Here is a 27,456-nt window from a genome sequence, read left to right on the forward strand (position 1 = left end):
AAACATAATTGGAGATACAAGTCCATATTGAGTCTGTTTTTTTCAGGAATTGTTTGATCCAGTTAATCTTGAAGGTGTTGTTCAAAGAATCAAAATCCAAAACATTTTGCCCCCCATTCTCATATGTGTTTATGACAACAGATTATTTTAATGCATTTTATTTTTCCATAAAAATGTAAACATCATCTGATCTATGCATTTGATGGTTTTATTGTCAATATGTAATGAGAGGGCAGCGTAAGTAAGTCTAGATATTCCTCCTGCTTTTGTTATTAACGTTCTACCTCTTAAAGATAGATCTCTTAGGAGCCAAAGATTTAATCTTTTTTTAGCTTCCTCTATAAATGGGGTCAAATTTAAAGCATTTCTAGCTTTCTGATCTTTAGTGATGGAGATTCCTAAATATGTTACTGTATCTTTGACAGGGATGTTTGATATTGAGCGAGTAGCCGAGTCTTTCACTGTCATTAACTCACATTTGTTTACATTTAGGTATAGTCCAGAGGCTTTAGAGAACACATCGATTATGTTTAGAGCACGAGGTATCTGAGAAGAGTCTTAAATAGTAAATAAAAATAGTTGTATCATCTGCAAGCTGACTGATAACGATTTCTCTTTCTGCAACTGTGATGCCTTTCAGAGCGCTTGATTTAATATGAATAGCTAAGAGCTGGGTGACAAGGAGGAAGAGGTAGGGAGAGAAAGTACACCCTTGCCGGATTCCTCGTTTAATGTCAAAACGTGGGGTCGTGCCAGAACTCAATAGGTGACTGGTGTGAATAGCAGGGGTGTTAGGAATGAAATGGGATGCATTGCCAGTGCTGTGTTTGGGGGGCCCCCTAGTGGCCAGAGGGCTCAAACAGAGGCTATAGTCCAATGGTACCCTGACCTCTGATAGTTTGGGGCACATAAAAGAAATGATTGAGGCGACTCCACTTTTTCATGTTGAAGTAGGAAGAAGCAGTGTTCTCCAGAGGTCTGCTGTATTTATGTCATAGTGTTCAATAGTATCAGATCAGAAGCTTTTACAGTCACAGTAAAATGCATCAGTATCCACACTCACAGGAACTGCTAGAGAAAGGGTTCTCTGATTAATTTAACATTTGATCAACGTCTATCCATTTCAGGCTTAAAATAACAACCCGTTAAACACAGATCATTTAATTGGTTGAACACTTCCATATAATTTGTATTCACATATCAATAAGCACTGTAGATTTGTGCTCTAATTTAAATTCATACTGTAGTTCCTTCAGTTTATTGTAGTTTCCTTAAACTGAAACAGCCAAATAAAGAGAACATATTTTAAAAAGAGGTCAAAAGACTGAGAAATCATCTTTATTTGGATAGATAAGTTCAGACAGTACAAAAGAAAGATGCAAAAAACAGAATTATTAAGATTACTAAAAACAGTCCAATTCAAGTAAGAAAACAGTCCTTTAAATGCACAAGTGACTGAGGTTACATTTGAGAGTAGCGTGTGCATTTCTCTGCTCAAGTTAAATGCTTGTGGTTTCGACAGGAATAAAAGGAGCCTAAAGGAGCAACGCAAGTCTTTAAAAAACAAAAAACAGCCTCCACTTGGAGAGAAGCTCTTACAGGATAAATGCTAACTGATTATGTGTGACTTCTTTCTACATAGGTGTGAAGACAGGGGAACAAACGTCCATGTCAACTTTTTATACTCGACACAAGTCTTTTTTTTTTTTTGTATCCACAGATTTTAAGAAAAGCACCTTTGAGACATGCCCACTTCCTTTTTTTTGTTGTTTCTTGCGCACATTGTGTGTTTCGTCTTAAATGTTTATGTTTCAAACAGCTTCCTGCAGCCTCAACTCTCTGACCAAGACTTAACTGTTCAAACGCTTGCAGGATTATGGTTAGTATTTAGTACAGCATGCAGAAGGTGGGTGCACAGTTAAAATGTGTCTTCATCCATACTACCACGAGATGTGTCCTCCCCCAGTCAAACTGAAACCTGCTCCAGAGCACAGGTTTCATACGAAGGCTGAATTTGATTATATTAATCTAAAAGTTTTCACTATAGCTCTAAAAACACAAAGTAGAAGTAACAGTAGTAGTTTTGCAAATACACAAACTGATTAACTACAAAAAGTCTGAGGTTTTATGGGGGGGGGTCCTTTGCAGCTGTGACCTTGAGAAAAATATAAGGGCTGATTTAAAGGTTTATACATCAAGACTGAGAAATATACAAGTTAACTCAAAACAGTTCAGCCACATCCAACAGTACAAAGTCTACACAGTGGGAGTTATTTGAGGTTTGCATTTGAACTATGTATGTAGATGGAAACGGCCCTCAGCGTGACCTCTCCCTGCCAGCGGCTCCTGAAATCACTGAAATCCTACTGCTTCAGACAGTAGCAGTGCTGCGGCTGCTTACACAGTAGCACGGCGATGTGGAATTAGAGCTTTGACGATGGGTTGATTTCACAACGAGTTGATCGTCAGAAAAATAATCAAATTCAAATTCATCATTTTTTTGAGCAAAAATAGTGAAAAGGAAAAAAGCGCTCTTAAGTTCCAGCCTCTTCGATGTGAGACTGCTGCTGCTCTCTGTCATATACAAGTGTAAACTGAAGATCTTTGGGTTTTGGACATTTTAAGAGGTCACCTTGAGCTCTGGGAAATTGCCATTCACAAATCACACGTTTTTGACATTTTATACATAAATGATAAACTGATATGACTGAAAATGTGTGTGAGGATTAGCGGATGGATTTTGGACAATAAATAGTAGCAGACAGCAGTAACAGTGATGGGAGGTGTTGAGTTAGATCCCTGTATGTGACATCCAATCAGCCAGCAGCATTACTGCTGACTGTTGGCCCATTTTATAATAAAGTTTCTAAAAACGGCAAGGACTGGCTTGTACAATGGCTGGAGCACAAACTCAATCGGTCAAATGTTGTACTCTTTGGTGACATTTCAATTTATTGGCAAAACCAGGCATGCTGGGTAAATTTTAAAAAACAGGAAACGTATGCAGATTTGAGTCCTAATCCTTGTTTGGTCCAGCTACGTGAGGCTGGGTGATGAAATATGTATTTATTGACCATACCATCAGACCCTCAACCACTCAGCACGTCTCATATCACAGAGACACTTGTTCCACGCCCACTGCTGCTGCAGCCAGGGGGGGGGGAGGGGCAGGGGGAACCTCTACAGCTACAACCACTGTTACATATCATACTGCTGACTGCTCTGGCTGGGGGGTAGTAGTGGCGGCGGGGGAGGGGTTGGTTCTTCTGAGGCAGGGGGAGGCGGAGGCGGAGGCGCTGCGGCCGCATTAGGGTTAGCTGCACTGGAGTTGGCTTCCTGGGTGGCTGGGGGGTCGGGGACTGCTGGGGCCGCAACTCCAGTGGCGCCGTCTGAGGGAGGAGGGGCCATGCTGTTGCTGTTGCTGTTGCTGCTATTGCTGCCGTCGTCACTGGGGGCACTGCTGTTAGGAGTGCTGCTCTCCCTGGGGGGCTCAGGAGGAGGGGTTGCTTTATCAGAGGCAGAAGAGGGGGGGTCAGACGGAGGAGGGGGAGCAGGTTGGGGGTCTGACGAAGGCTCTGCAGGCGTCGCTTCGTCTGGGGAGGGAATGAAGGACAATGAATGTCGGAACATGTTTCAATAATAATAATATTTGATATTTTCTTATTGTCAACAATTCCCATGAGAAGTAGAAATATGTTAGTCCATCTCTAAACAGTGTCCCTAGTGTGCATGTGGCTCCAAACACATTGGTTCCTACTGTTCATTTCATGTGTTATCAGACTATTTCAATGTTTAATTCAAGATTTCATCCTAGACTAAAAATGTATAGATTTTATTAAACAAACATTAAGCGTAGGTACCTGTCTCCATTGGTGTGGGTTTGTCCTCCTCCTTGGTCCCTGAGGTGGGGTTAGCTGTGCTGCTAGCATTAGCACTGCTTTGCTCTGCAGCTTTGTTCCCAGCAGCCTCCTGTTGCTGCTGCTGTTGTTGTTGTTGCTGCTGCTGCTGCTGCTGCTGTTGTTGTTGTTGTTGTTGCTGTTGTTGTTGTTGTTGTTGAGCCTGCTGAGCAGCTTTCTCTGCCTGCTCGGCCGCCTCGCGCTCTCTCTCCTCTGCCCGGCGCCTGGCTGCCTCTTCGGCAGCAGCCATCTCTGCTGCTAGCTTCTCCATGTCCACCTCAACCTTCTGACTGCACAGCTGGAGACACAGGGAACAATTGTGAAAGGATGTCTTCAACAAAACTGTTTTCTATTTACATAATTAACTTTAAAGCCCCCTCCAGTCAGAATCAGTGTTTCTTCCTGTCCCTACAGTGTGCTGTTTGAATGCTGTCTGTGCAGAGTTTGACATTAGAAGGATGTTTTCACATTCATCTGCTGAAGGTGGAAAGTTTCTCTGAGCTCCCTGAAAATCAGATTTTAAGGGGCGGGGCCTACCAGCATGATTTGTGACATCATAAATAGTTAGGAAGTCAGTCCTGGTCCAGTGTGCAACTTGTACAGTGTGATGTAGAAACTTAAAAGCAACCAGTGTACATCCACTGAGAATGGACTTTACAGTGAAGTAGGAGACATCTTGTCCAGCAGGAAAACTATTCATAGATTCTGGAATTTTTAATAAGGCAGAAGGGGTAGATGTCCTTTTAATGTGGAAGTTATACATTTTTTGTTGCAAACAGATGATTTACGTTATTTTTCCAAGCAGATTATTTGTATTATGTCTTGGTGGATTTCTGGAAGCAAAGCCAAGGTGGCAAGAGGAGAACATGGGTTCAAGAATTAGTGCAAATAAAGTGAGTTGAAAACATTCAGTATCAATGTACACACTATATGAGTAGTAATCCTCTCCGTTTAGGTCTCTGGCTAAATAAGTACCACCATACCCGCTTGAGTTCAGTGTTGAATGAGTCAGTGGTCTCCAGGAAGCGCCTTTTCTTGTCCTGGTGGCGATCCTCAATCTGCAGAAGTTCTGCCTCCAGCTTCCTCTGAAACACACAAGCGTTACAGGTGAAACACACTGACTTGTCTCAAAGGTGGACAACATTCTCCAATAGCATAAACATGGCTACCAAGCTGCTGGTGATGATGATGCCCATTCAACCTACCTGGTGCACCATAAGAGACTGGACCTGCCTCTTGAGGACCTGCATGCGGGCTGTGGTGACCACGGAGCGGACGTCAGGCACCACGATCTCACTGAGGATGTCGCTGATGAGCCGGTGGTTCCTCTGGAAGCGGGCGGCCGCTGTGTGCTTCACTGAAAAACCGTCGTCGTAGTCTGGACAGAGGTAATGCACCATACACCATGAGGGAGGCAGGGGGGCAGGGTGACTGCTTACATTTACATATGCCTTCAACATTTCCATCCTCAAATTACCTTCAAAACATTTTATGTTTAAGTACAAAAAGTAGGTGCCAAACCTTGTCACTATAAATGCTTTCCTTTCTATTCCTGTTTTTAAGCCATTCATTTTCTCCGTATCTAAAACGTACCATCAGGGTCCTCAGCAGGCTGAATGCTCATGTACGGCTCCCCTTTGTCCATACGACTCTGCCTCTGTCTGCTCTCCTCCTCCATTGCAGCCTCAGCCCGGTTCTTAGCGTTGACGTAGGCCAGGTAAGCTGGCGAGTTGTGGTACGCCTTTAAAGAGTCGTTATACTCGATCTGAGAGGGAGGGAAGAAAAAGTAGATAGGAAAATAAGACGAGTTGTCTGGTCCTACTGTCTGAAGATGACTTGTGAAACATTTCATGTGTTATCAACTTTGGGGATTTCTTGGGGGTTTTGAGCCCACTCTGGTTCACTTGAAAATAAGTGCTTGTTGTTATTCACAATAATATAAGATGAACAAATGATACGCGTTGATGGGCAAAATAAGAACAAACAGGATCGCTGTGTCCTGGATTAGTTAAGCTACGTTTGAAGAACAGGAATTCTGATTAATGGATGTCAGCCAATTAAATCCCAACAGTTTTCTGGCTCAGGCTTTTAAATGTCTGTATTGCTCTGATATTGACGGACTGAAACTGTATTTAAAAAGGACATCTCTTCGTATTTGTTTGCAAGCGACAGACATTTGTAAAATAAAAAATTGTAATCCACAGTAGCTGTAGATTTTTCTTTTCCACCAACACAATTTGACTTCAAAGATTTATATAGACAACAGAACTGTGTAGACCTGAGGCTCAGCAGTGATCAGGACACTTCACAGCTCACCTTCTCAGCCTCATACTCGTTCAGGTAGTCCTGTTTCTCCTCATCAGTCAGGTCCCTCCACATCCCTCCGATAATCTTTCCAATCTCCCACAGCTTCAGGTCCGGGTTGGATGCCTTCACTTGGTCCCATACCTTGCGCGCGCACACACACACACGCACACACACACGGTCACTACAGGGCAATTACAGTTAATGGCAAGTTAGGTTACTACAAGACAGTGCAGGAAATAAAGGAGGAAAAGTGCAAAGAAATGAAAAAACTAGTTCCAAAATGACAAATCTCCTTAGAATTGCAAACTGGCACTATGGTAAAGCACGTTTGTAGTGGCCCTGAAACGTCAACAGACTGCAACTTACTCCAGTCAGAAATCAGTGTCCCTTCCTGTTCCAACAGTGTGTTTTGTGAATGCTGTATGTGCAGAGTTTGACACTGGAAGGATGATTTCACATTCATCTGCTTAAACATCAGATTTTCTGAGCAGAATCTCAGTTTGGAAGTCAGTCCTGGTCCAGTATGCAACTTGTACAGTGTGATGTAGAAACTTGAAGCCACCAGTGTCCATCCACTGAGAATGGACTTTACAGTGAAGTAGGAGACATCAACTTTAAAAATGACCACAATGTGCATATTAAGATATTCTGGAATTTACAAAGTGACTCAATGCTTTTTTATGGTGCCTTTATTGTAAAAACATATCAGACACACATTAATTGTATAGTTTGTATAGTATCTTAATGTCTTGAGGGATGTGACAACACATGCGCTGCATTTAGACAGAATGTTGCCATGGTAGAAAACAACCAAATACAGTTTTTCCAGGGGACACTTCAGTGACTTCATGAGTCACCAACCGTGACAACATGTACGTTTAACCTTTTCGTGTCACTTGTCATCTGTGCTCTTTGCAAATTTTCGGGATTTGCTTGTTTTTTTTCTATTTGCATGTGTTTTCTTAAGTTGCAGTGCCTCGAACTCTCAGGGCCACCGTAAACATTGTCTCAAAAAATGGAATGGGATGAAATCTTTCTAAAGACAGAATCACCAGTTTTAATGCAATGTGAATCTTAGTAGATTCTGTCTTTCTGCTGTATTCAATGTCAAACATTCAGCTCTAAAAGTAGAGAAGCAGCAAAGCAATAAGCACAAAAGGGGGGGGAAATGAAGGCAGGAGCAGATCATGCTTGCAGAAGGAAACACAAAGAGATGTTTTAATTTCTCTTTATGGTTGACAAACAGGAGGCTACTGTGAGCCAACGGGATAACAGAGTGGAGAGTCTCCACTAGGTGGTTGAGGTGGTGGTGAAGGCGTCATGGCTTGGCTGTTTCCCACCCTAAAACCCCTGCAACTTTTCAGGGGAATGGGAGGACAAGCAGTAAAAGCAGACACCGTGGATGGGTGTCTTACCTTCCTGCTTACCTTCCGGCTGTACCGCATGTAAGGCATCAGTGGCTTGTCTGGAGGTTTAGGCGGCTTTGGGACGGTGATGCCTGAGGAGTTCTGTGGAAGGAAGACAGTCAGAGAGCGAGATAAGAGGGGCAAAGAGGGGGAGAAAAGTGTGAATGAGGAAATGGAGGGGGTGTAGATGAAGGGGAAACAAAAAAAAGGACAGAGGTTGAGAGAGAGAAGAGCAAAAAATAAATTACAGTCATAAAACCCCCGCTGATTATGGTCCAATAGTGGTGAGGCTTGAGTCAAGGCAAAATAAGAAGTGTACATGTAAACATGACAATACATAACTCTTAGGTGGTCCTTAATGCTTCCTTACAGCTGGACAAATGCATTTACTATGCATGTCAACTCATTTACATGCATGTATGGATGTAAATGTTTAGCAGCCAACGATAGAACGACCAGGAACTAAATCAGCAGTGCATTTTTTTTTTAAGCACATTCTTGTTTGCATTTCCACCACATCTGAAGAACCGTGAAGACTACGAGAATTACACCCATTAGACTGCTAAACGTACGCCAACTGAGAGGTGTAATGTGGTGCCCCATACAAATAAGAGAAAGATGTAATCTCCATGTCTTTAAATGCATCTTAATTAGATTTGATATTTTAAAAATTCCATAAATAAGTGAAAAATGTGTGGTTTTTGATGCCCAGAACTCATAGACAGCACCTGGAAAATCACTTGTTTAAGACCAAAAGAGGTCAGAAGGTCAAATTTACCTACCTCAAACTCTATATTTCAGACAGAGAGACAGTCTAATAAAAGGTGGGATTGTTTAGTCCATATGTGTTCTAACTGTGTACAGCATTAGCTTTACAGGGTAGTGCCATTTATAGAAATGTGAAAAATTCCCCATGTAACAGTCTGTCAGGGACTATATGTTAGCATACACGTTAGGTTGATGTACATTTTAAAGTAAATAAAATAATTTGACCACTTAGTGACAAATCAATTGGCTGTTCAGAAACATCTTAAAAACAGAACAGTAGATGCAGTGGCCTTTGCAAGGTGACAAGAAGCGGCGGCTGCAGACCCACCATTGCCCTGTTCCCCAGGGGTGACGTGCATCTACTGGCCAAAAAATGAGCAATCTTACAAGACTTGTTTCACTTATGGGGTAAGACTGTGCAATGCTAAGAGAGCTTGGTTTGGCATGGACACTAGGTTTTATCCTGATAAACTGTTGTTTGACCATGGCAGCTGTTGAGACATCTTGCTTCGGGGTGTACAGGGTATCAGTTATTGTCTCAAAGATTCACACAAGAGTGTCATTTTGCCTATTGTACCTCAAAAGCAGAACGCACACAAACAGACGGAGAATTCATGCACTTCATTAACTGAAAAATAAAAAAACTTTGTAGCCTGATGTGATTGTCCTGTGTTCTCAAAGCTTTTCAAGGGAACATACAGATTGGTAAATCATTAATCACAACAATTGATTGCAGTTCCCCCATTTTTCAGTTCAAGGATTCTGTGTAACTGAATATAAAATAGTGTAGGGTTGGTGCCTGCATTGAAAAGTGTACGTGAGTCACAATTATTGTCATAGTTTAAAACTGATGCTAAAAACATCCCTTTATACTTTCCAAAATTATTCACTCTAAGCCATGTTCTTTTTTGGTACAATAACAAAACTAATTCGTTAATAAGCTAAATTTAAACTAATAACTAAACCTCAATACTTAGCAACCTACTAATATGTTATACGTTAACTACTACATACCACAGAATTGTTGTGTCACATTTAGTCGTAAGGATCAACAAAAGCCAAACAGAGCTGTCTGCATCCTGCACTGAGCCCAACTGTGGCAGATTTCAGTATATGGCCGGGGAAATGATGGTGAAACTGTTTGAGCTGTAAATGAGCCGCTTGTATAAAACAGAATGCCCCCCCAACCTGATTTCCTTACTTTAATGTTTCTGCTGCCCCCACTGTCAACCCATTTCTTCTATCGTGTTTCACTGATCTGAACTGAACTGTATTTACATCTTATTTTCCCCTTGTTCAACCCCCACCACCTCTTTTCACCAGCTTCTGTGTGCATTAGCTTCATCTTCTAACCCTTTTTATGCTCCTCTCACACTTTCTCAGTAGCTGTGCACCTATATGTAGCTCAAGACAGCTTCTTACTACCCCTCCCACTTAACCTGCACCCATCTGTTTTTTTTCTCCAAATCCCTCCATCAATTCATTACCCTGCTGGAGCCTCCGGAGCTCCCTCCCAGCCGGAGGTTGTTGTAGGCCAGATGGCTGTAAGGGTTGTAGCCCACAAACCCTGGGGTGGAAGGCATTTGCTGATGGAAGACAAATGAGACAAAACACGAATGAGAAATGGCTCACAAACAAGAGGAGGAAGAGGGATAAACATAAATAAGTGAAAAGGGGGGAAAACGTGAAAATATATGTATATTGTTTTGCTTGTTTGTTCTCAATGAGCGTCACCATGCAAGGCGAAAAATAAAAAGGCAACTGGCCAGCGTTCAGATTGAGTGCATGTGTAAATGTTGCATGTAGCTTGCAACAAGCGCATATCATCCCCCTCCCCCCCATCTGGCAAAAGTTGCATTTGATTACCAATGTGACTTTACACAATGCTGTGCCCTGCCACTGCGTGTAAGGATATAAAAAGCATCAAAACAACATCTGTACACACACTGTCTGTGACCTTAAACTCTGAAATTTAGCGCTGAAAAGACCTTTTAAAGAAACGTGTTCCCCCGTAGGAATAACGCTCTGTAAAAAATACACGAAGAACAGTGAGCCCTTCTGCATCAGACCTTCAATAAGTGGTGATATGACAGGAAAAAGCAGGAGTGAAAGCGATGATGGAGAGCTGAACAAATCTGTAGCAACCTCGGTGTGTTCAGACGGAGAAAGAAATTAAATGAAAGTAATATAAAATGTGGAGGGAGAGGGAGTAAGACAGCAAGAGATAAAGATAAAAAGGACCCCAAAAGAGTGCACAGAGCTAACATGACTTTGAACAGTAAACGCTGAGACTGGCACTGAGGGTTGGACACTTACTGTTGTCGGGGCAGGGGGAGGGGGAGGGGCGTAGGATGGTCGTTCTGTGCGATGAAGAAAGAGAAATGTTAGACAGTCATCACAACGTCCTACTGGTTTATTTATTTTAAGGCTATGGTTTACGTACACATTTATGCTTAAATTATTTTTTTCATTCATAATACTGCCATGAGTTGTACCTGGTTTAGTTTTGGCAGAATACAGGAAAACAGACCCTGACCAATATGGAATTCTTTTAGACAATACCTATTTTATAGGGGGAATTCACCGATAACCTGGCGGCCAATACAGTAACACCAGTATGACTATGCAAAGGTTCTCAGGTGGCTGCTTTCTTGAAGAAATAACTTTATAAAAGAAAATTTAAACCAAACACGTTCATTAAGTGAACATATACATAGTCAAACAATTCTAATTAACATTGCTGCTTCTCTTTGTTTATTACAAGCTCTTCTTATAACAATTCTGTAGATACTAAAATAAAAATCTGTTTTCTTCATCACGCCTGAAAAACAATGTTGTGCAAAGACTGCACAGTTATGTAAATGGACTGATACACTCTAATACACCAAGAAAGACTGAATACTTAATGAATTAAATAAAAATATGCAAACTTTGTAAGCTTCGTAAATGTGAGGATGTACTACTTTCCTTTCCTGTTATTTCTGATAGTAAATGAAGAATCTTTGTGTTTTGGACTATCAATAGAAGCAGTATGAGGGCTCTGGGGAATTGTGATGAACTATTTGTTTTGTCATTTTATAAACTGAACGATTAATTGCGAACATAATTCACAAAATAGATAAATTGATAATGAATATAATGAGTTAGTTGCAACCTTAATCTTAGCTAAGGCCCATGTTAAAGAAAGCAAAGTGTTCTTCACTATTGTTTTCTTACAAATGATCATTTGGACACCAATGAAGTGAGCTGTCGTTACCATTACTAACGTGTATGTTTACTTACTCGACATCGTGGCTGGAGATTGGGCTACTGAGAGCAACCTATTTCCATATTGGTTAACCTGGGTAAGAAAACAAGAGAAAAAATAAATAACCCACACAAATTAACAAATAACTACAACCACTCTGCTACTGCAGTTGGTCGTCTGATAGGCAAAGCATCAAAGAGACGTCGGTAAATGATATATAATATACCTGAGTAAAGCCGATAACTAATAATGACAACAATGGCTGACGGGGCTAAAGCTAGCTTACCCGGCCTGGCCTTCTAGCAAACCTGCTAACACAAAGAGATCATATGTCCCATAATAATAATAATGATGACAGCGAAGTCTAATTCAATTCACTTCGAAACAATTAAGTTATAAAAACCAGCAAACACACAATACACTCGCATTGGCAGTCCGGTTGACGCCTCTGAAGAGTGCAGCGCGTTCAAGATATTAGAAGAAACCTTGCTACTGCAGCTAGGCTAACGGACGACACAAGCTCCCGCCGCTGCTACGCACATGGAGGTAAATAGTCACTTTAACTAGCCGAGTTAGCTAATGCTACAACGAGTACATTCGAGTACATTTTAAATGTACGTTACAAAATGGTAAAATTGTAACATTTTCAAGTAACTGTGTTGGAAACAACGTAAACATACTCACTCAGTCGTCCTTTGTTCCCTCCGTACGGCCGCTTCAAGCGGCGCCTGTTCCGCCTTTCACACTCAGACCGGAAGTGCTTTTTTTTTCCTGGCCGCCGGAAAGGATGTTTTCAGAATAAAAGCTTAGTTACTTAAAATGCTTAGGCTGCCTCAACAAAATAACAGCAGGATCTTAAGCAGGATAACAGCAGATGGCTAGCAGTGACGGCTGGTGGTGATTTTGGGTGGGTGGGCTAACAAATGCATCACATTCATCAATACGTCACACAGCAGCAACACATCAAGTTACAGCAACAACATTGTATAACGTTACATTGTTATAGCAAGGGCTCTACGGCAACACTGGGGAGACAAACCCAAAGGATCACCTGATGCCCCAAAAAATCTCTCTGTAACTGTTCTCTCTCTCTCTCTCTCTTTCCTCTGTACACATTAGCACATGCCAATTGCGCTACAACATTATAGAAAAGTACCAGCAACAATTTGAAACACCATGTACCAAAAATAAATCTATCTACAAAACCAAAGCAAAAATAGCAGTAATTGTAGAAGAGAGAGTTGTTTCCGAGCTTGGGCATACCTTGTTTGAAAAGCAGCTCACGCAAACTCCACACTGCTGTACCTCACCATCAGCTCACCTTTCAGTTTCTCCCTGCAGATCACTGGGTAATGTTCACATGCAATGTCCAGCTGCTTCTGCGGGAAAGTGTTCTTAAACAGCGGAAAGAGTTCAGGGATTGATTTTCTTTTCATAGTTTCATCATATATTCTACTTAAAGTTCAACACCTTCCTGAAAAATCCTATTCTTAATCTGACACAAAGTTACTGGTATGTAGAGATCCTGTTATTAAAATGGAAATTTTTTAGACCAAATATCGTGCTTGGTTGATCACTTTTAGAGGACACACAGATAACAAAGCAGAGTCACGCTTTGATTACCTTGGCTCTTTCAGGAAGTTGTGTATACAAAGATCTCTGCTAATTTGAATGATTTGCAAAATCTAAATTTGCAAACTTATCCCTTTTCCACGACTGGAACACAGAATGAATAGAATCTGATTTTACTTTGGAATTTTTTATTTTTTTTTGATGAGCAGACATAAGTCAGAAACATTTTGTATGTGCTATACAGCACATTTTAACAACTCTAATAGAGTGTTAGTATCTTATTTTGCACTTTGGGCATCCAGATGTGCAACATATTCCAAAGAGAATAAATAAGTAAGTTAGTTGTACATCACATTCTGGGGATTAATAGCCCATATAGTATAAGTAGGCAACAGTTTCTAACAATTTCTATTTTCAGGTGATTATACACTAATGAAAATGTACCTATGAATATTATATTCCATTTTTGCCAATAGATCCTCTTAAATGTTACACACTGGACCTTTAAAGCTCTTAGAATACACAGTTAGACAATAATAGAATCAGAAAAACAATAAAAAATCATGAATTATGTAAAAATACACAGTACACTGTAGGTTAACTGACCCCGACCCATACATATTACCTAGACACAGAGACATAGGGTTAATGAAACAGCATAATGAGAAAGCAAGGCCTGATCATCACCTAGACAACCATTCCCACAGGGCCTGAGACTCTCAGCGGTCAAAAACAGTTTATATTAACCTTGACATAATTTCCACAGTGTATCACAGCATCATCTCTTTTGTTACTCTAGTTTATCTGTTTAAAAATAGGACCAATGGTTCAAAATGATTCAGTGGTTTTTCCACTGAATTTCATGAATTAATGATTAAAACCTGGATCCAAATCTGCTCCTTTAAGTCACTTTGTCAGACTAATGGACAGTCTTCCAGGACAAGTTAATTTTTCTCTCGCTGCTCTCTTTGAAAATTGGACAGTTAGTCTTTTCTATAAGATTTTCTATGGAAAAAAGGAACTGTGCAATATACAGCACTTTTAAAATCAGATTTAAGATATAGTTAAACTTGTCTGTGGTGTTCATACTAATGATTGTTTTATTGTATTGTTAGTTTTAAATGTTCCATTCCTTATTTTCATTGTAACTTTATCATGTATGTATGTAATGCTTTTTAGCTAGCACCGGCACATTTACACTAGTGTTAGGAATGTAAAGATATATCCCATTACAATGTGAAGGTTCAAACTGTTGAGCTGAAAAAATAGATGAGAAAATCTTTTGAGAAATAACGGAATCTTTTTCCTTTACAATTTGCCTTCAATCTCATTTTGTCAAATAAATAGTGAGAAAATCCCATTGTGAGCCCAGGATCATGAACTGTATCGTATTGTGAGTTGAGTATATTGTTAAATCCCTGATTGGGATCAGTTGCTATCAATCTTCCTTGACTGAAGGCAACCGCAACTGTAGGACAACTTCTTGGAAAACTCTTATGAACATCAGCATTTCATACAAGGAGGAACCGTATGAATCTGCCACTGAGATTTATTCAAATCACTAATTATTTTGTAATAATCACATTAATAATGTAATATGAGAGCTTTTAGAGCTCCACGGTGTCTTTGCTGCTCGCATGCTCAGCTTGAAAGTCTAAACTTCTGCTTTGTGCTTTTAGTCAAATTCTCCTCATGCAAATGTCGGCGGCGTGTTTCCAAAAGGCAGCTAGCAAACATTATTATTAGGAGCAACTGAATTACTTATAATTATGATGGGATATTTTATGCCTTTTTATAGTGACAGTGGATGAAATAAGGACAGAGAATGACAAAGGTCAACAAGGGTCACAAACCTTTGTAATTTATGGTTGGTGTCCCAACCCTAAGGCCACCATGGCTGCCCTGGTTTGACATATTTATTGAGCAAATACTGACTTAATCGATTCAATATACAAAATTGGGCTTATTAGTTGAATTCTACCTTGACGTAAAGTGGAGTCAGCCTCACTTATTTGCACAATGCAAATAATGTTTGATCATTTTCATAGCAAATTGGGGATTATGTTAAAGAACCATGACGGCAAACAGCTCTGAGGATTTTCATTTAAAGCTGCAGTGAACATAACTGCACTCATTTCACACCGTATCAATAGCATTGCTTTGTCTGGGGTTTCGTGTTCAGGTAAGACATGATTTCTTTGAAGAAATATATTCAAAACCTGGATTTTATGTTTTGTGAAAATGAAAAAGTGCTTGCTATTCCGATTTCAGCAGATGTTAAGGGCAATGTATGTTGTGTATAACACCATGATTATTCTGAGGTTTTCAATTCAAAGTCACTGAGGTTTATTTTATAAGTAACACCAAGCAAAGCTCTGGAAAAGGAGACATAAAATTAATTTAATAGGAATCCAGCCATATAATGCACAAATCTACAAATATAGGTTTAATGTTTAATGTTTAATATTAATGCCATTTGTGGCTATGTTTTATTTTGAAAGGTGTCCTTTACAGCGTTCCCAACTTTTCCTCTTTGTTGGGGCTCTCCATACTGTACTATCAGTTAACAGTTTTTACAACCCAAGCTTAAGCTGTATGAAATGATGTGCAGGTGTGTGGTTAGTTTAAGAAAAGGAGAAAGAATTGGACATTGTATTTTAATTCAATTTCTTTAGTACATTGTATAGATCAGTTTCACAATCTTGTCAATACTTTTGAGAATGAATTGTTCCAGATTTATATCTTCATATTTGCTATCTAACTTAAATTGATAACTTACTGTAATAATAATAATAATAATAATAATAATATTAATAATTAAGTAAAAGTAAGTCTGACTGAATCATACTGGTACTCATAGTTTCTGTAAAATTAACGATTTATCTAAATATGCGTAGCTTGACCATATTGGCAAAAGTTTAAACATTTATATTGGTATATACATTTTATATTCATTTTTATAAAAAAAAACTTTTTGAAAAAAAAAAAGGGTGGACCCTTACGGACAAAAGTAATATATATATATATTTAAACATTTATATTGTGTAGGAGATCTAATCAGCTTAGAACCTCCTCAAGTGAGCGTCCTGGTGAGTTTAAGAGGTTTGTATACATACCATAGTTTTATGGTAATTCTCCATTTATCTTCACTTAGTCAAACTGGGAGAAACCTGGTTGTAACATACAGTAGAGACAGTTGGATCAGCTTGATAACAATTAAGTATTGATAGGGTACATGTTCTGTGGCACATCAGTGTATATAGGAGTCAGTCAATCATGCTCTTGTATTTCTCTCACAGCGTAACCATTGAACGGTAAGAGGAAACAGCGCAATCATTGCCATGGAGGGGAAGACTTTGATTTTTGTGGTCTTATCAGGTTGGTTCAATTTAATGTTTGTATTTCTTTGACACACTTTCTAAGAAGAGAAAGTAAGGTACAAATCAGTAGCTCACTGTTAATTAGCTCTACTTATATAACTACTGTTGATAGTTAAACCTACTGCAAGGAGTTTTTAACTGGTTATGTAACAGTCTCAATTTAATCCTCTATATGACCTAAACACACAAGACCATCAGTGAGTCATTTCTATATAGTTATTCTTAATGCCTGACACACAGATTCCCCTTTAAATCAATAAAACAAGGGGGTGGACGCACATACCACTTTTATCCACAGAGGCTGCCAGAATCAATGTAAAATGAAAGTTCTTACTCAAAGGTGGGGTAAGTGGGTAAACGAAAAGTTGATAACCTGCTTTATCGTCTGTTTTACTCTAAATAGGTCCATCATTTACGAAAATGAACACGCTGTATGGAAGAAGACAGAAACTAGATTGAAACCATAAACTCATTAGGAAACTGCTTACCCCTGCATCACATTTCCCATTTAGAACAGCATTTTTCTTTGGCATTTGTTTTGTGGGTTTGTAAGTTTTTGCTTCTGCTTCGTTTCTGTGATTGCTGCATTTTTCCGTTGCTGCATTTTTTTGTTCGATTTGTTTTATGTGTTTGTGTGTTTTGGGATTTGCATCATTCCCTTGTTGGCAGCGTTTTGCCGTTTGCTGCACGTTTGCCACCGTACATTTCCTTTCTGACATTTTGGCGCTATACTGTCTAGTAACAGTGAGTGACGTATCATTCATATCAACAAAACTGACCTTATTAACCCGGCCACATGATGGCAGCTGATTGGGTAAATGTGTCCCATATCTACCCAATCAGCGACTTAATTTTTTAAAATGTTTCTAAGGGCCCCAATAGGAGGCAAGTTTTTTTTTCCCAGTGTAGTAAATTAAAATAATTAAAAATAGTCTGGCCAATCTGGAGCCCCTGCACACGTGGGGCCTCTAGGCTGCAGCCTGCGCCAGCCTGTGCATTAATCCACCAGTGCTCCAAAACCCATATGCGCACAATTTGGATTCACCCCTAAAACTTGCTCCCTCAAAGGCAAAGCTTGCACAGTCATAGCATTCACATCCCTGATTGCAAGACGTCTTATTCTTCTCTCCTGGAAGGAGGAAACACCTCCCAGCTTTCAAAGATGGGTGAAAGATACCATGCACTTTCTGACACTGGAGTAAATCAGATACACCCTTAAAGGCTCCCTGCAAACCTTTAGGGAGACTTACAAATACCATTAATGAGATACCAATAGAGTTTTGTCTTGTTGTTTGGTTTTGTTTTGGTTGCTGATGTTTATCTATTTATTTATTCTGAGGTTTGTTTTGTTTTGTTGTTGTTACTTTCATTATCATTGAATGATTCTGCATTTGCTATTGCAATCTTTCTGGCATCCTGAATTGAACAAACCCAATGGACACTCATTCTCCCACAGATTCGAACTCTAAGGGGACAAATGGGAATGGTTGGGAGGGTCTGGGTGGGGGGTGAACTGGGTATAGTTTCACAATTATAATCACTTGATTGATGCAGCTACTATTTTTTTTGTGTGAATACTCTTACTTTCAACATATGCTGCAAATGAATGTACGAAACTAATGTGAAATCAATAAAAATTGTTGAATGAAAAAAAAGGAAACTGCTTACAGAGCTTATAAATCAGGTGAGAGTAGGGTCATTTCTCCATTAGAGTGCATGCTATCAGTCAGTTAATGCAGTCAATAGTGCTCCCCTGCTGGTCATTACATAGAATGCAGGTTTAAGACACTTCCACGTTGGCTTCACTTCATAGACCTGAAAGCTCTGTCCAGTATACATACTGTCTATTGTGTTAAACAGAGGAACCCACAAGCAGAACACAAACTCAGTTGAGTATGATTACCAAAAACAGGGCTTTATTGAAAAACTAGTTGGTGGCTGGTGAGATGGTGAGGTGAAGCTCCAGCTGGCAGTGGTGAGAGGTTAATGGCTAAGATCCGGGCAGAGTTGAGCTGATGGTGGAGGCAGTGGAGCAGAAGGGGCGTGTCATCAGGCAACCAGGGAGAATGGGAGGAGTCCCAAACACACACCACACAAACAGAGAGACAGACAGGAACAACAGGGAGGGAAAAACACAAGAATCTACTGCAGTATGGTACTGACCATAACACTGTCAATGGTTTTAATCAGAATTAAAGCTGCAGTAGGTAATTTTTTATGAAAATAAGTTTTCGTCATATTTGCTAAAACTTTCACTATATCCTGACAGTAGTACATGAGACAGACAATCTCTGAAAAATATCAAAGTTCTTCTGGCTCATTATAGCGCTCCTAATGGTATTTGCAAGAATCCACTGGGCCTGGAGGAAATCAGAGCTAAGGAAGACAGTTGATTGTTGAATTTCATCCCCAGGGCATCAAATATATGCTTTGGGACTTTTTCTTTTTTGAGACTGAGACAATGTACTCTCTTCAAGTAACCAACCCAAAGTGTCTTCCTATCTCTCTCAGCTCTGATTGGTTGTTTTCCTCCAGGCCCGGTGGATTCTTGCAAATGCCACTAGGAGCAATAGGAGGAGCCAGAGGAACCAGATTTATTTGTCAGGATATAGTGAAAGTTTCAGTGAAAAGGACAAACAATTGTTTTTATAAAAATTACCTACTGCCGCTTTAATGCGATTCCTCAGATCTTTGTCATTTGTGTACTTTGTTTAAGAGGAAACAAAAATGTTAGGACAATTATCAGTTATTGCTTACTTGATCATCCAGGTCCACCTACCAACCTATCACAGAACAAGCTCTGCTGCGACGACACTGTCTGTACTGTCTGCCTGCGTCCACTTCCGTATTGTCTCGTTTGTGTCAAGTCCAGTTTGTCTTGTAATGTTTGTCGTTATGAGTGAACTAGACAAAGCTATCGGGATCACACTCATCACGCAATGGATCATCACCAGTGACTGCTACGTGTTACTACCTGAGTAACGTGGCAACAAAGGACTCACCCACACCAGGGAAGATCTGCTACAACTCCGGTGTTCCATGCACAGCAGCATCAAACAACCCAGTGTTCTACCAGCAGAAATCCGGCTGAGGAAAAGAGGGAAGCTACGAGGGGTATGCACCAGGTTTAGGAAGCCACCCTTCAAACCCCCTCTCCCCTCCATTATCTTGTCCAATGTGAGGTAACTCCGGAATAAAATGAACATATGTCTGGTGGAGAGAACCTTCAAGGAGGCCTGCATCATTGCCCTGACCAAATCCTGGCTCGACGAGGCTGTCCCAGATGTTGAAGTAAATCTCGTCAACTTCACCATCCTCAGGGCAGACCGCACGAGGGAGTCAGGCAAGGAGAGAGGCGGAGGGGTCTACATATACGTCAACAACAGGTGGTATAACATGATCAAGATCCACGACAAGGTCTGTACTGCACGTCTAGAGATGCTGACGCTGTCCCTCCATCCATTTCATCTCCCAAGGGAATTTATATTTCACCTAGTGCTAACACCAAGGTTGCAGCCGAGCTAGTGGCTAACTATGCTAACAACATGCAGGGCATATATCTAGAAGCTCCCATGTTTATTGTTGGTGACTTAAACAGTTGCAGACTTGACAGTGTTCTGCCATCATTTCATCAGTATGTGGACACTCAAGGAGAGAAAACACTCTGGACTTATGTTATGGCAATATTACAGATGGATACATCTCACGTGCACACCCACCACTCAGCATTGCAGTTCACAATGTTATTTTTCTACTTCTGCATTACAGACCAGTACTGAAATGTAACAAGCCCGATACCTACAGTGTCAACCAGTCGTCCTTGGACGCAATTACTAATGATGGCAACCTGTATGAGAGGGTCACTGCTATTACAGACTACATGAAGTTCTGCATCTCAACAACCATACCAGTCGAGATCCTCAAGAGATATCCAAACTCCAAACCCTGGATCAACCATATTTACGGAAAAACGGAAAGCCTTTCAACGACAGGACTGGGTCTCACTCAAAACCACAAGCCGTTGTCAGGCTCCACGTCGTAGGGTGTTACAGTGGAGTAACTGTATCAGAGCAATCAATTAATGGTTATCAAAATCACATTAGCACTGTCTGAAAGACTACAGTTAACTACGGTAACCTGAGTTAATCAAATCAACATCTCAATACCACAATAACCTGAATAAAACAGTAACATTAACAATAATGAAACAGTCCTTGTTTAGCCGTTAACTCTGTTAAGTTATATGTCTATGCCCAGTACGTTACCGACGGTCCAAAGGAAGATGAAGAAGAGTTGTAGGTGCTGCATGGTCAGCTGGCGGTCCTGTGAGCCAGGCTGATCAGAAATGTGGTCCAAACTGTCTCTGCTGTGCGATGTCCGCTGGCACAGGTAGCAAGAGGAAAGGTGTTTCGCTTGTTGCTCTGCAGAGTTAACGATTCAACGTTAACGTCGCGTTGCTCAGTCGGCTGGCAGACTTTCTGTTTAAAGCTACAGCTGTCGACTCCTGTTAGCGGTGCACTGGCCAGGGATCGCAGGAAAAGGCAGGCTCTCGTGCCTTGCTATAATCCTTTGTCATGCGTCCAAAACGTATCACCCAGTGTGGGCCAGCGAGGTGAGTGAGAGAGCAAAGGGAGAAGAAGAGAGAGAGAAGAGCGTCTCTCGGGCCTAAGTAGCCGGGATGACAGCTAGGTCTGGGGTCCGAGGGAATCTGACCAATGAAGGGCCGGTGTTTGGGCGTTCATTGCTTTCATGCCACACCTTGGCTGCATTCTCGGCCCCCCGCTGAGGGGTCTGTGATCTGGCAGGCCCTTTTTCTTTGTCTTTCGTCACTACGAGCAGGCTTTATTGCTTACATGAGGGCCTCACTGTAGTAATGACTATTTATTTGTTTAAAAACACGTGGTCAGATCCCAACATTCCCCTTTTGGTCCAGTTAAACACTTTTAAAGGTCTCCTTGGATCCCAACACAATAAAAATGACATCATCAAAGCCAAACTCAAATACAAAGAGACACAGGAATTCCGCACAATGAAAAACAAGCTTTTCAAAAAGTGAAAACACTCGCCGGATGTGACCCCAGATCCAAATTATCCACAATAACTGACCCTCCTTCTTTTACTGAGGATCTGAACACCTTCTATACATGGTTTGACACCATCAGCTGCTCAGAGGAATGCATGGAACTACTGGAGGCCCTCCTCATCCAGGAGCCTGCACCCCCTGTTCCCTTCATGGTGGAGGATGTGCACCGGCAGCTGAGACGGTGCAAACCGGGAAGGGCTCAGGGGCTAGATGCCATCCAGGCACGGGTGCTAAAGGACTATGCCACAGAGCTCACCCCAATTCTGCATGCCTCCTCCACTACCTCCTACATCACAAGCCCGAGACTGCTCTTCATCGACTTCAGTTCTGCATTCAACACTATCCACCATCACCAGATGATCAGGAAACTCCAACACCTCAACGTCCCCCCACTCCTCATCCACTGGGTATACAGCTTCCTCATTGACAGACCTTAAACCATCAGAGTGGGTGCTCTAACATCCTCCACCATCATCACCAACACCGGAGCCCCACAAGGTTGTGTCCTGAGTCCCCTCCTGTTTAACCTCTACACAAATGACTGTACCAGCCCCTCACACATCACCACACACATCAAATACTCTGACACGGTCATCCTCACACTCTAAATGACAATAAATCTAGACTCCATCGCCAATTTCACACAGTGGTGCACAAATAACTTTCTGCAGCTGAATGTCACAAAAAACAAAAGAACTGTTAATTAAAACCTCCAGCACCCACTGGACAGCCCCCATCTCCACCCACAATCCCACCTGCATCAATAATGAAGCTGTTGAGATGGAGGAGTGCTTCAAATACCTTGGACTCACTCTGGACAATAAACTGAGCTTTGAACAACACACCACAGACATTCACAAATGCTGCCAACAAAGACTCTCTGCCATCTGCAAACTCAAAGCTCTTTCTGTTGCCCCCCACCTTCTGCTTCTACTTTATAAACGTATTGTATAACCCATTCTCCTCTACTGTTCCACCTGTTTCTTAAACATGCCTCCAATAGAAACTCATATGCATCACAAACTGCGCCTCCAAAATTATTGGCCTCCCTAGCCCCAACCTCTCAGACCTCAAGAGCAATGCACATACCATAGCACATGGCTGGCAGCTGTGGCACAGAGGTAGAACAGGTTGTCCACTATTCGGAAGGTTGGCAGTTCGATCCCCGGTTCCTCTTGCTGCATGTCAAAGTGTCGTTGAGCAAGACACTGAACCCCAAATTACTCCCGATTCTGTGCATGCTGTGCATTGTGTGTGAGTTTTTGTGAGCAGTTGGCACCTTGCATGGCAGCCACTGCCATCAGTGTATGAATGTGTGTGAATGGGGTGAGTGTGGCATGTAGTGTACAGCACATTAAGTGGTCGAAAGACGCTATATTAGTACAGTCCATTTACCCCCTCTAATCAAATTTTCACACTGCTTTCATCCGGCTGCAGATACAGATCACTAGCCTGCAAATGAGAAGTTTTGTTCCTTCTGCCATAGTATTACTCAACAAAACTCCCCCTTAGCCGTTACGTGTAATTACCTGTGTTGTGTTTAGATGTTTGTGCTGTGTTTAAATGTCTATCCTGTGGTAATGTTGTGTGTATACGTGTATGTACAGACTGTGGCAACAAATTTCCTGAAAAGGACAATAAAGAATCTATTTATCAGATATGAATAATTAGATACTGATTAGTGTATAAATAGATTTTATTAGCCACTTGGAGGCAGCAGGAACAGGCTGTAAACACAACATTGATATATCATTAAGTCCAATATCTCGTTTTAGATCTGTTTTTGGTCTCGGCACCTGATATGAAAAATACTGCTGTTTAGCTGCTGAATGCTCCAATCAATATCTAGTGTTGTCTGCTGTTTAGTGTGTGAGTAGGAAGCTTACACTGGGTTAATATGAGCTTCTTCATGAAAGACAGCTGCCTGAAGCAGCGGACAAAGAAAGCAGTAAGAGTGAGCCAAAACATTAAAGAGAAAACAAAACAAGCTAAGAGGTGTTATAAATCTCCACAATCGCATCAGCATTTTTTACACTTACTTAAAACCAATAACAAACCAATAAACACCCAACACTGAATGTGCTGAAAAGTGATCATGAATGATCAGCAATTTTCAAATAAATCCTTATCTCGTCTTTTTTCATTACCACAGGACTGTGTTTCCTACCTGCCTGTTTTCCCCGCATCTACATCCTTGTTGAAAAGGCAAAGACCTGGACTGAAGCTCAGAATTACTGCAGGGAGAAGTACACCGACCTGGCCTCAGTTGAAAACGAGGAAGAGTATAAGCAGCTGATGGCTGCGTCACAAAAATACTACAGTGGTCATCTCTGGACAGGGCTGTATGGTGACAGGAACAGCTGGAGGTGGTCACTGGAAAAGAAGGATTCTAACAGTGAAGGAGAGGCAGAGTTCAGGATGTGGAAGCCTGGTGAACCCAGTAACGAAAGGGGATATGAGAACTGTGCAGGAATGGCTGCTGGTGGCTTCTGGGAGGATTGGCTTTGCACAGATACAGCACAGTTTGTCTGCTACCATAGTAAGGAAAACACATTATAATGGCAAATACTACTCCAAACATCAGTCTCATGCTGGCCAGGGCTGTATGAGATGTTTACACAAAAGTTAAGTTATTTATTTATAAAGTTATTTACAGTATTTACAGTTAAAGAGCTAGCCATTTTTTTGAAAGTGCATTAATGGATTTTTGGCCATTTGGGGGCAGCAGAACAAGCTGAAAAAACTGACATATTATTGATATAATATATACTGCCCTTGCAGCGCCTATTCTTGTGCAAAGTTAGACAGCCAGTTAACACTAAAAAGTCCTCCAATAAACACACAAGGCTGGACTTTTCTTGTATTTCACTGAATTGTTGTTTCCAATCTTGGATTTGCTTTTGATTGTAAAACTGAAACATTAGAGAAAAAAGAACAAAATCATACATACTGATGTATGCTCAAATAAGTATTAAAGCTTAAGGCAGCACTATACTGTGTAAAAAATACAGCTCACAGCAACAGCTAAGTGACAAAGTCAGTTACTGAACAGAGTTAGCTACTGTTGTATGCTAGCTAGCAGAGCACATGTTCTACCAAAACAATAGAAAAGTTGCTAACGTAACATTCCTTAATAAAAGGCAAGTGTTTTCTCACAGTTTACACATATTACTTACAGACGAATAGTCTCCAAGGCCGAAGCTTGTCAGAAATACATTCAGCAGCAACACGTATCTAGCACTGTCTGTCTTGCTTGTCTGTGCTTAACTGCAGAATTAGCCCTGACCAGTAGAGGGCAGCACACCATATGAACCAATGCAAATAAATGAAATGTTTTTAATGTTATAACTTATTAAACTCACTTTTTAAAACTTTTTTAACCAATAACTTGTTCATTTTTAACTAGTTTTATAACTTTATTACTAAATTAACTTTAAAGGCAGCACACTCCCCACTTCATATAATATCATTATATCACTACCAGCAGGGACGGCTGGTATATATAGGCCAAAAGGGCTAAGCCTCCCCTATCTTTTACAGTAAAGATGAAAAACTATTATTAAAAACCTTAGAACATATTGTTTTGAATTTTGGTAGAACCTAAAGCAGCAACAGCACCAAAAAGTGAATGGGCTAAATTTATTCAGCCCAAGCACAGTAGCGTAAGCTTCCATTCGATTGTGATTGACAGGTGTCGTGACACACCCCCATTTGGGCTGAATTCATTCACCAATCACAGCACAGTAGCTACGGTACAGTGACCTTCGACCAATCACAGCGCAGTAGCTACAGTACAGTGAGGCTAGTTCGTAGTATGGTGGGCGTTAGCATGAACATGAACAAGGTGGATTATTTACTTTCTAATCAATTTTCAGACTTTCAAAAAAAAATTGGAAGTAAAGAGATTGGGAACTCATCACCCAAACGATGTTCAAATAACACAAAAGGACAAACGACAAAATCTTAATTTTGTGTTAAGTGGTTTCAGCTAATGGACTGGCTAACAGCAAGCGTAGCTAGTAATTCACTTTTCTGTTTCCCATGTTTGCTGTTTGGAGGAGACACGACTTGGACCCAACAAGGAATTGTGGATTTAAAACATTTATCCGACAAAATTAGGAAACATGAATGCAGCACGAGCCACATTGGAAATAGCGTAAAGCTGTCATTGCTGGGTAAAGTGAACATCGCCTGTCAGCTTAATGAGGGTCACTGCATCCTGCTGTACAGAGACACAACGAGCTGGTAAAGAAAAACAGGCATTCACTATCACAGAATGTGGACTATATTACATTTTGTGGGGGACATGCGTTTGCGCTGCGGGGGTCCGACGTATCTCCCACTTAACACGACCAGTTCTTTTTTAGACAGTCAATTAGCCGATCACCTGTCAGACACACAGGTTGCAAAGTACACGTCTACCACAGATTCTCTCAAAACGAGACAGGGCCTGGAGAATTTTCCGTCCTTCATATCTGAACTGCTGACCACAGATGACAATCAGCCACATCCAGTTGTGGACACAGCTGCAGCCGCTGCAGCCGCTGCAGCCGCTGTAACGCCGCGCAGGATGTGGCGCTCTGATAATGTGTCAGTAGCTGCACAGTGCGCTTCGAGAAAGCCAGGCACTTGCTGTCTTTGCATGTGCACATTATCCAATGATCTGCAGGGGAGCAGATGGTGAGGTACAGCCATGTGAAGTTTGACATGGTGATTAACCTGTTTGCGTCACTGAAAGGCCGTCGATGTGAGCGGCGTTTTAAATAAGGTATGCCCAAGCTCTGAAACAACTCTCTCTTCTACAAATAATTATTTTTGCTTTGGCTTTATAGATTTATTTCTGGTACATGGTGTTGTTGATACTTCTCTATAATGAAGTGGTAGCGCAATTGGCATGTGCTGATGTGTACAGAGGAGAGAGAGAGAGAGAGAGAGAGAGAGAGAGAGAGAGATTTTTTTTTGGCATCAGGTCATTCTTCCCACAAAGTTAGTCCCTCTGTCAGATCGCAGAAGTTTTGCTGGACCACGAATCGAGAAAACCTCAGCAGAGCATTGCTAAAACTGTCATTGACATGGTTTCAATAAGTTCAATACCCACCGCTCTCATCACACACACACTTGTGCCACGTGTCATGATAGATCATGGCCTAAAGACATCAAGAACAACAGGGGTGAATAGAGGTTCAGGAGTGAGTCTGTCGGATGGCAGATCTGCCATCATCTGGTCCTCCAACTTCCCTCCCAGTTTGCAGCAGGTAACACACTTGTGAATGACAGAAGACACCAGACACTTACTCCTAATTATCCATTATCCAGCTGCTCGAATGGCTCCTTCCCTAATGTGTCGTTCTTGGTGAGCTACTTATTCATGAAAGTGTCTCACAAGTAGTATAGAAATGTGACTTTCGACAGGTTAGCAGAAGAAAGGCGACCTCCGACACGAAGCAGACCATCTTTATCAAGAACCACATTGAGACATTTCAATTCTACTTTGAATGGTTTGTACTGGACAGAAGAAATGATCACAGCTTTGGCTTGTGAAACTTATTCTGTATGCTTCTTTGAAACTTTCCCATCCTTTTCTTTCTGCATTGTCTGACTTTCCTTTGAAGGATGCTGCAACATGAATATGTCTGGCTATAGTCTGATAGAGTGTTCTCCAGCTTGAACATTGCTGTGTTGTGAGCCCAACTGCGACTCTGATATCTTTATTGCCAGAGTAGTAACATCAGGACGAATCTTATCATAATCAGGCTCAATGAGGGTGAAGAGATTAGAGTCAGCCACCCTGTCACAT

The 27,456-nt window shown here is 41.1% G+C and overlaps 2 protein-coding genes across 7 annotated transcripts in view; one reads left to right on the top strand and one right to left on the bottom strand.

The window, feature by feature from the left end:
• Positions 1–1,303: 1,303 nt before the first annotated feature.
• LOC127356996 (SWI/SNF-related matrix-associated actin-dependent regulator of chromatin subfamily E member 1) lies at positions 1,304–12,453 on the bottom strand. 3 transcript variants are annotated; one of them, XM_051389134.1, is made up of 11 exons: positions 12,309–12,453; positions 11,660–11,717; positions 10,694–10,737; positions 9,865–9,963; positions 7,619–7,711; positions 6,213–6,344; positions 5,490–5,661; positions 5,102–5,274; positions 4,880–4,981; positions 3,861–4,194; positions 1,304–3,593 (listed from the first exon to the last, which is right to left on the bottom strand). In XM_051389134.1, the coding sequence occupies exons 2-11, from the start codon at positions 11,664–11,666 to the stop codon at positions 3,199–3,201; spliced, it is 1,551 nt and encodes a 516-aa protein (XP_051245094.1). In that variant the 5' UTR covers positions 11,667–11,717; positions 12,309–12,453; the 3' UTR covers positions 1,304–3,198. The 3 variants fall into 3 exon arrangements, with proteins under 3 accessions (XP_051245094.1, XP_051245096.1, XP_051245095.1); XM_051389136.1 differs by having other exon boundaries at positions 7,631–7,711; positions 12,309–12,452; XM_051389135.1 differs by having other exon boundaries at positions 12,305–12,382.
• The window catches only part of LOC127357022 (macrophage mannose receptor 1-like), a 46,194-nt gene continuing 30,515 nt past the window's right edge, over positions 11,778–27,456 (top strand). Inside the window, exons 1-3 of one of the 4 annotated variants that reach the window (XM_051389177.1) lie at positions 11,778–12,170; positions 16,496–16,574; positions 23,812–24,198. In XM_051389177.1, coding sequence (XP_051245137.1) covers positions 16,538–16,574; positions 23,812–24,198 — 424 coding nt within the window. In that variant the 5' untranslated portion in view covers positions 11,778–12,170; positions 16,496–16,537. Of the gene's footprint in view, positions 12,171–15,159; positions 15,379–16,495; positions 16,575–23,811; positions 24,199–27,456 lie in introns of those variants that run through there. The other 3 variants (XM_051389178.1, XM_051389180.1, XM_051389179.1) reach the window with 3 other exon arrangements.

The sequence above is a fragment of the Dicentrarchus labrax genome, unplaced genomic scaffold (assembly GCF_905237075.1).
Source record: "Dicentrarchus labrax unplaced genomic scaffold, dlabrax2021, whole genome shotgun sequence".
Classification (NCBI taxonomy): Eukaryota; Metazoa; Chordata; class Actinopteri; family Moronidae; genus Dicentrarchus; species Dicentrarchus labrax.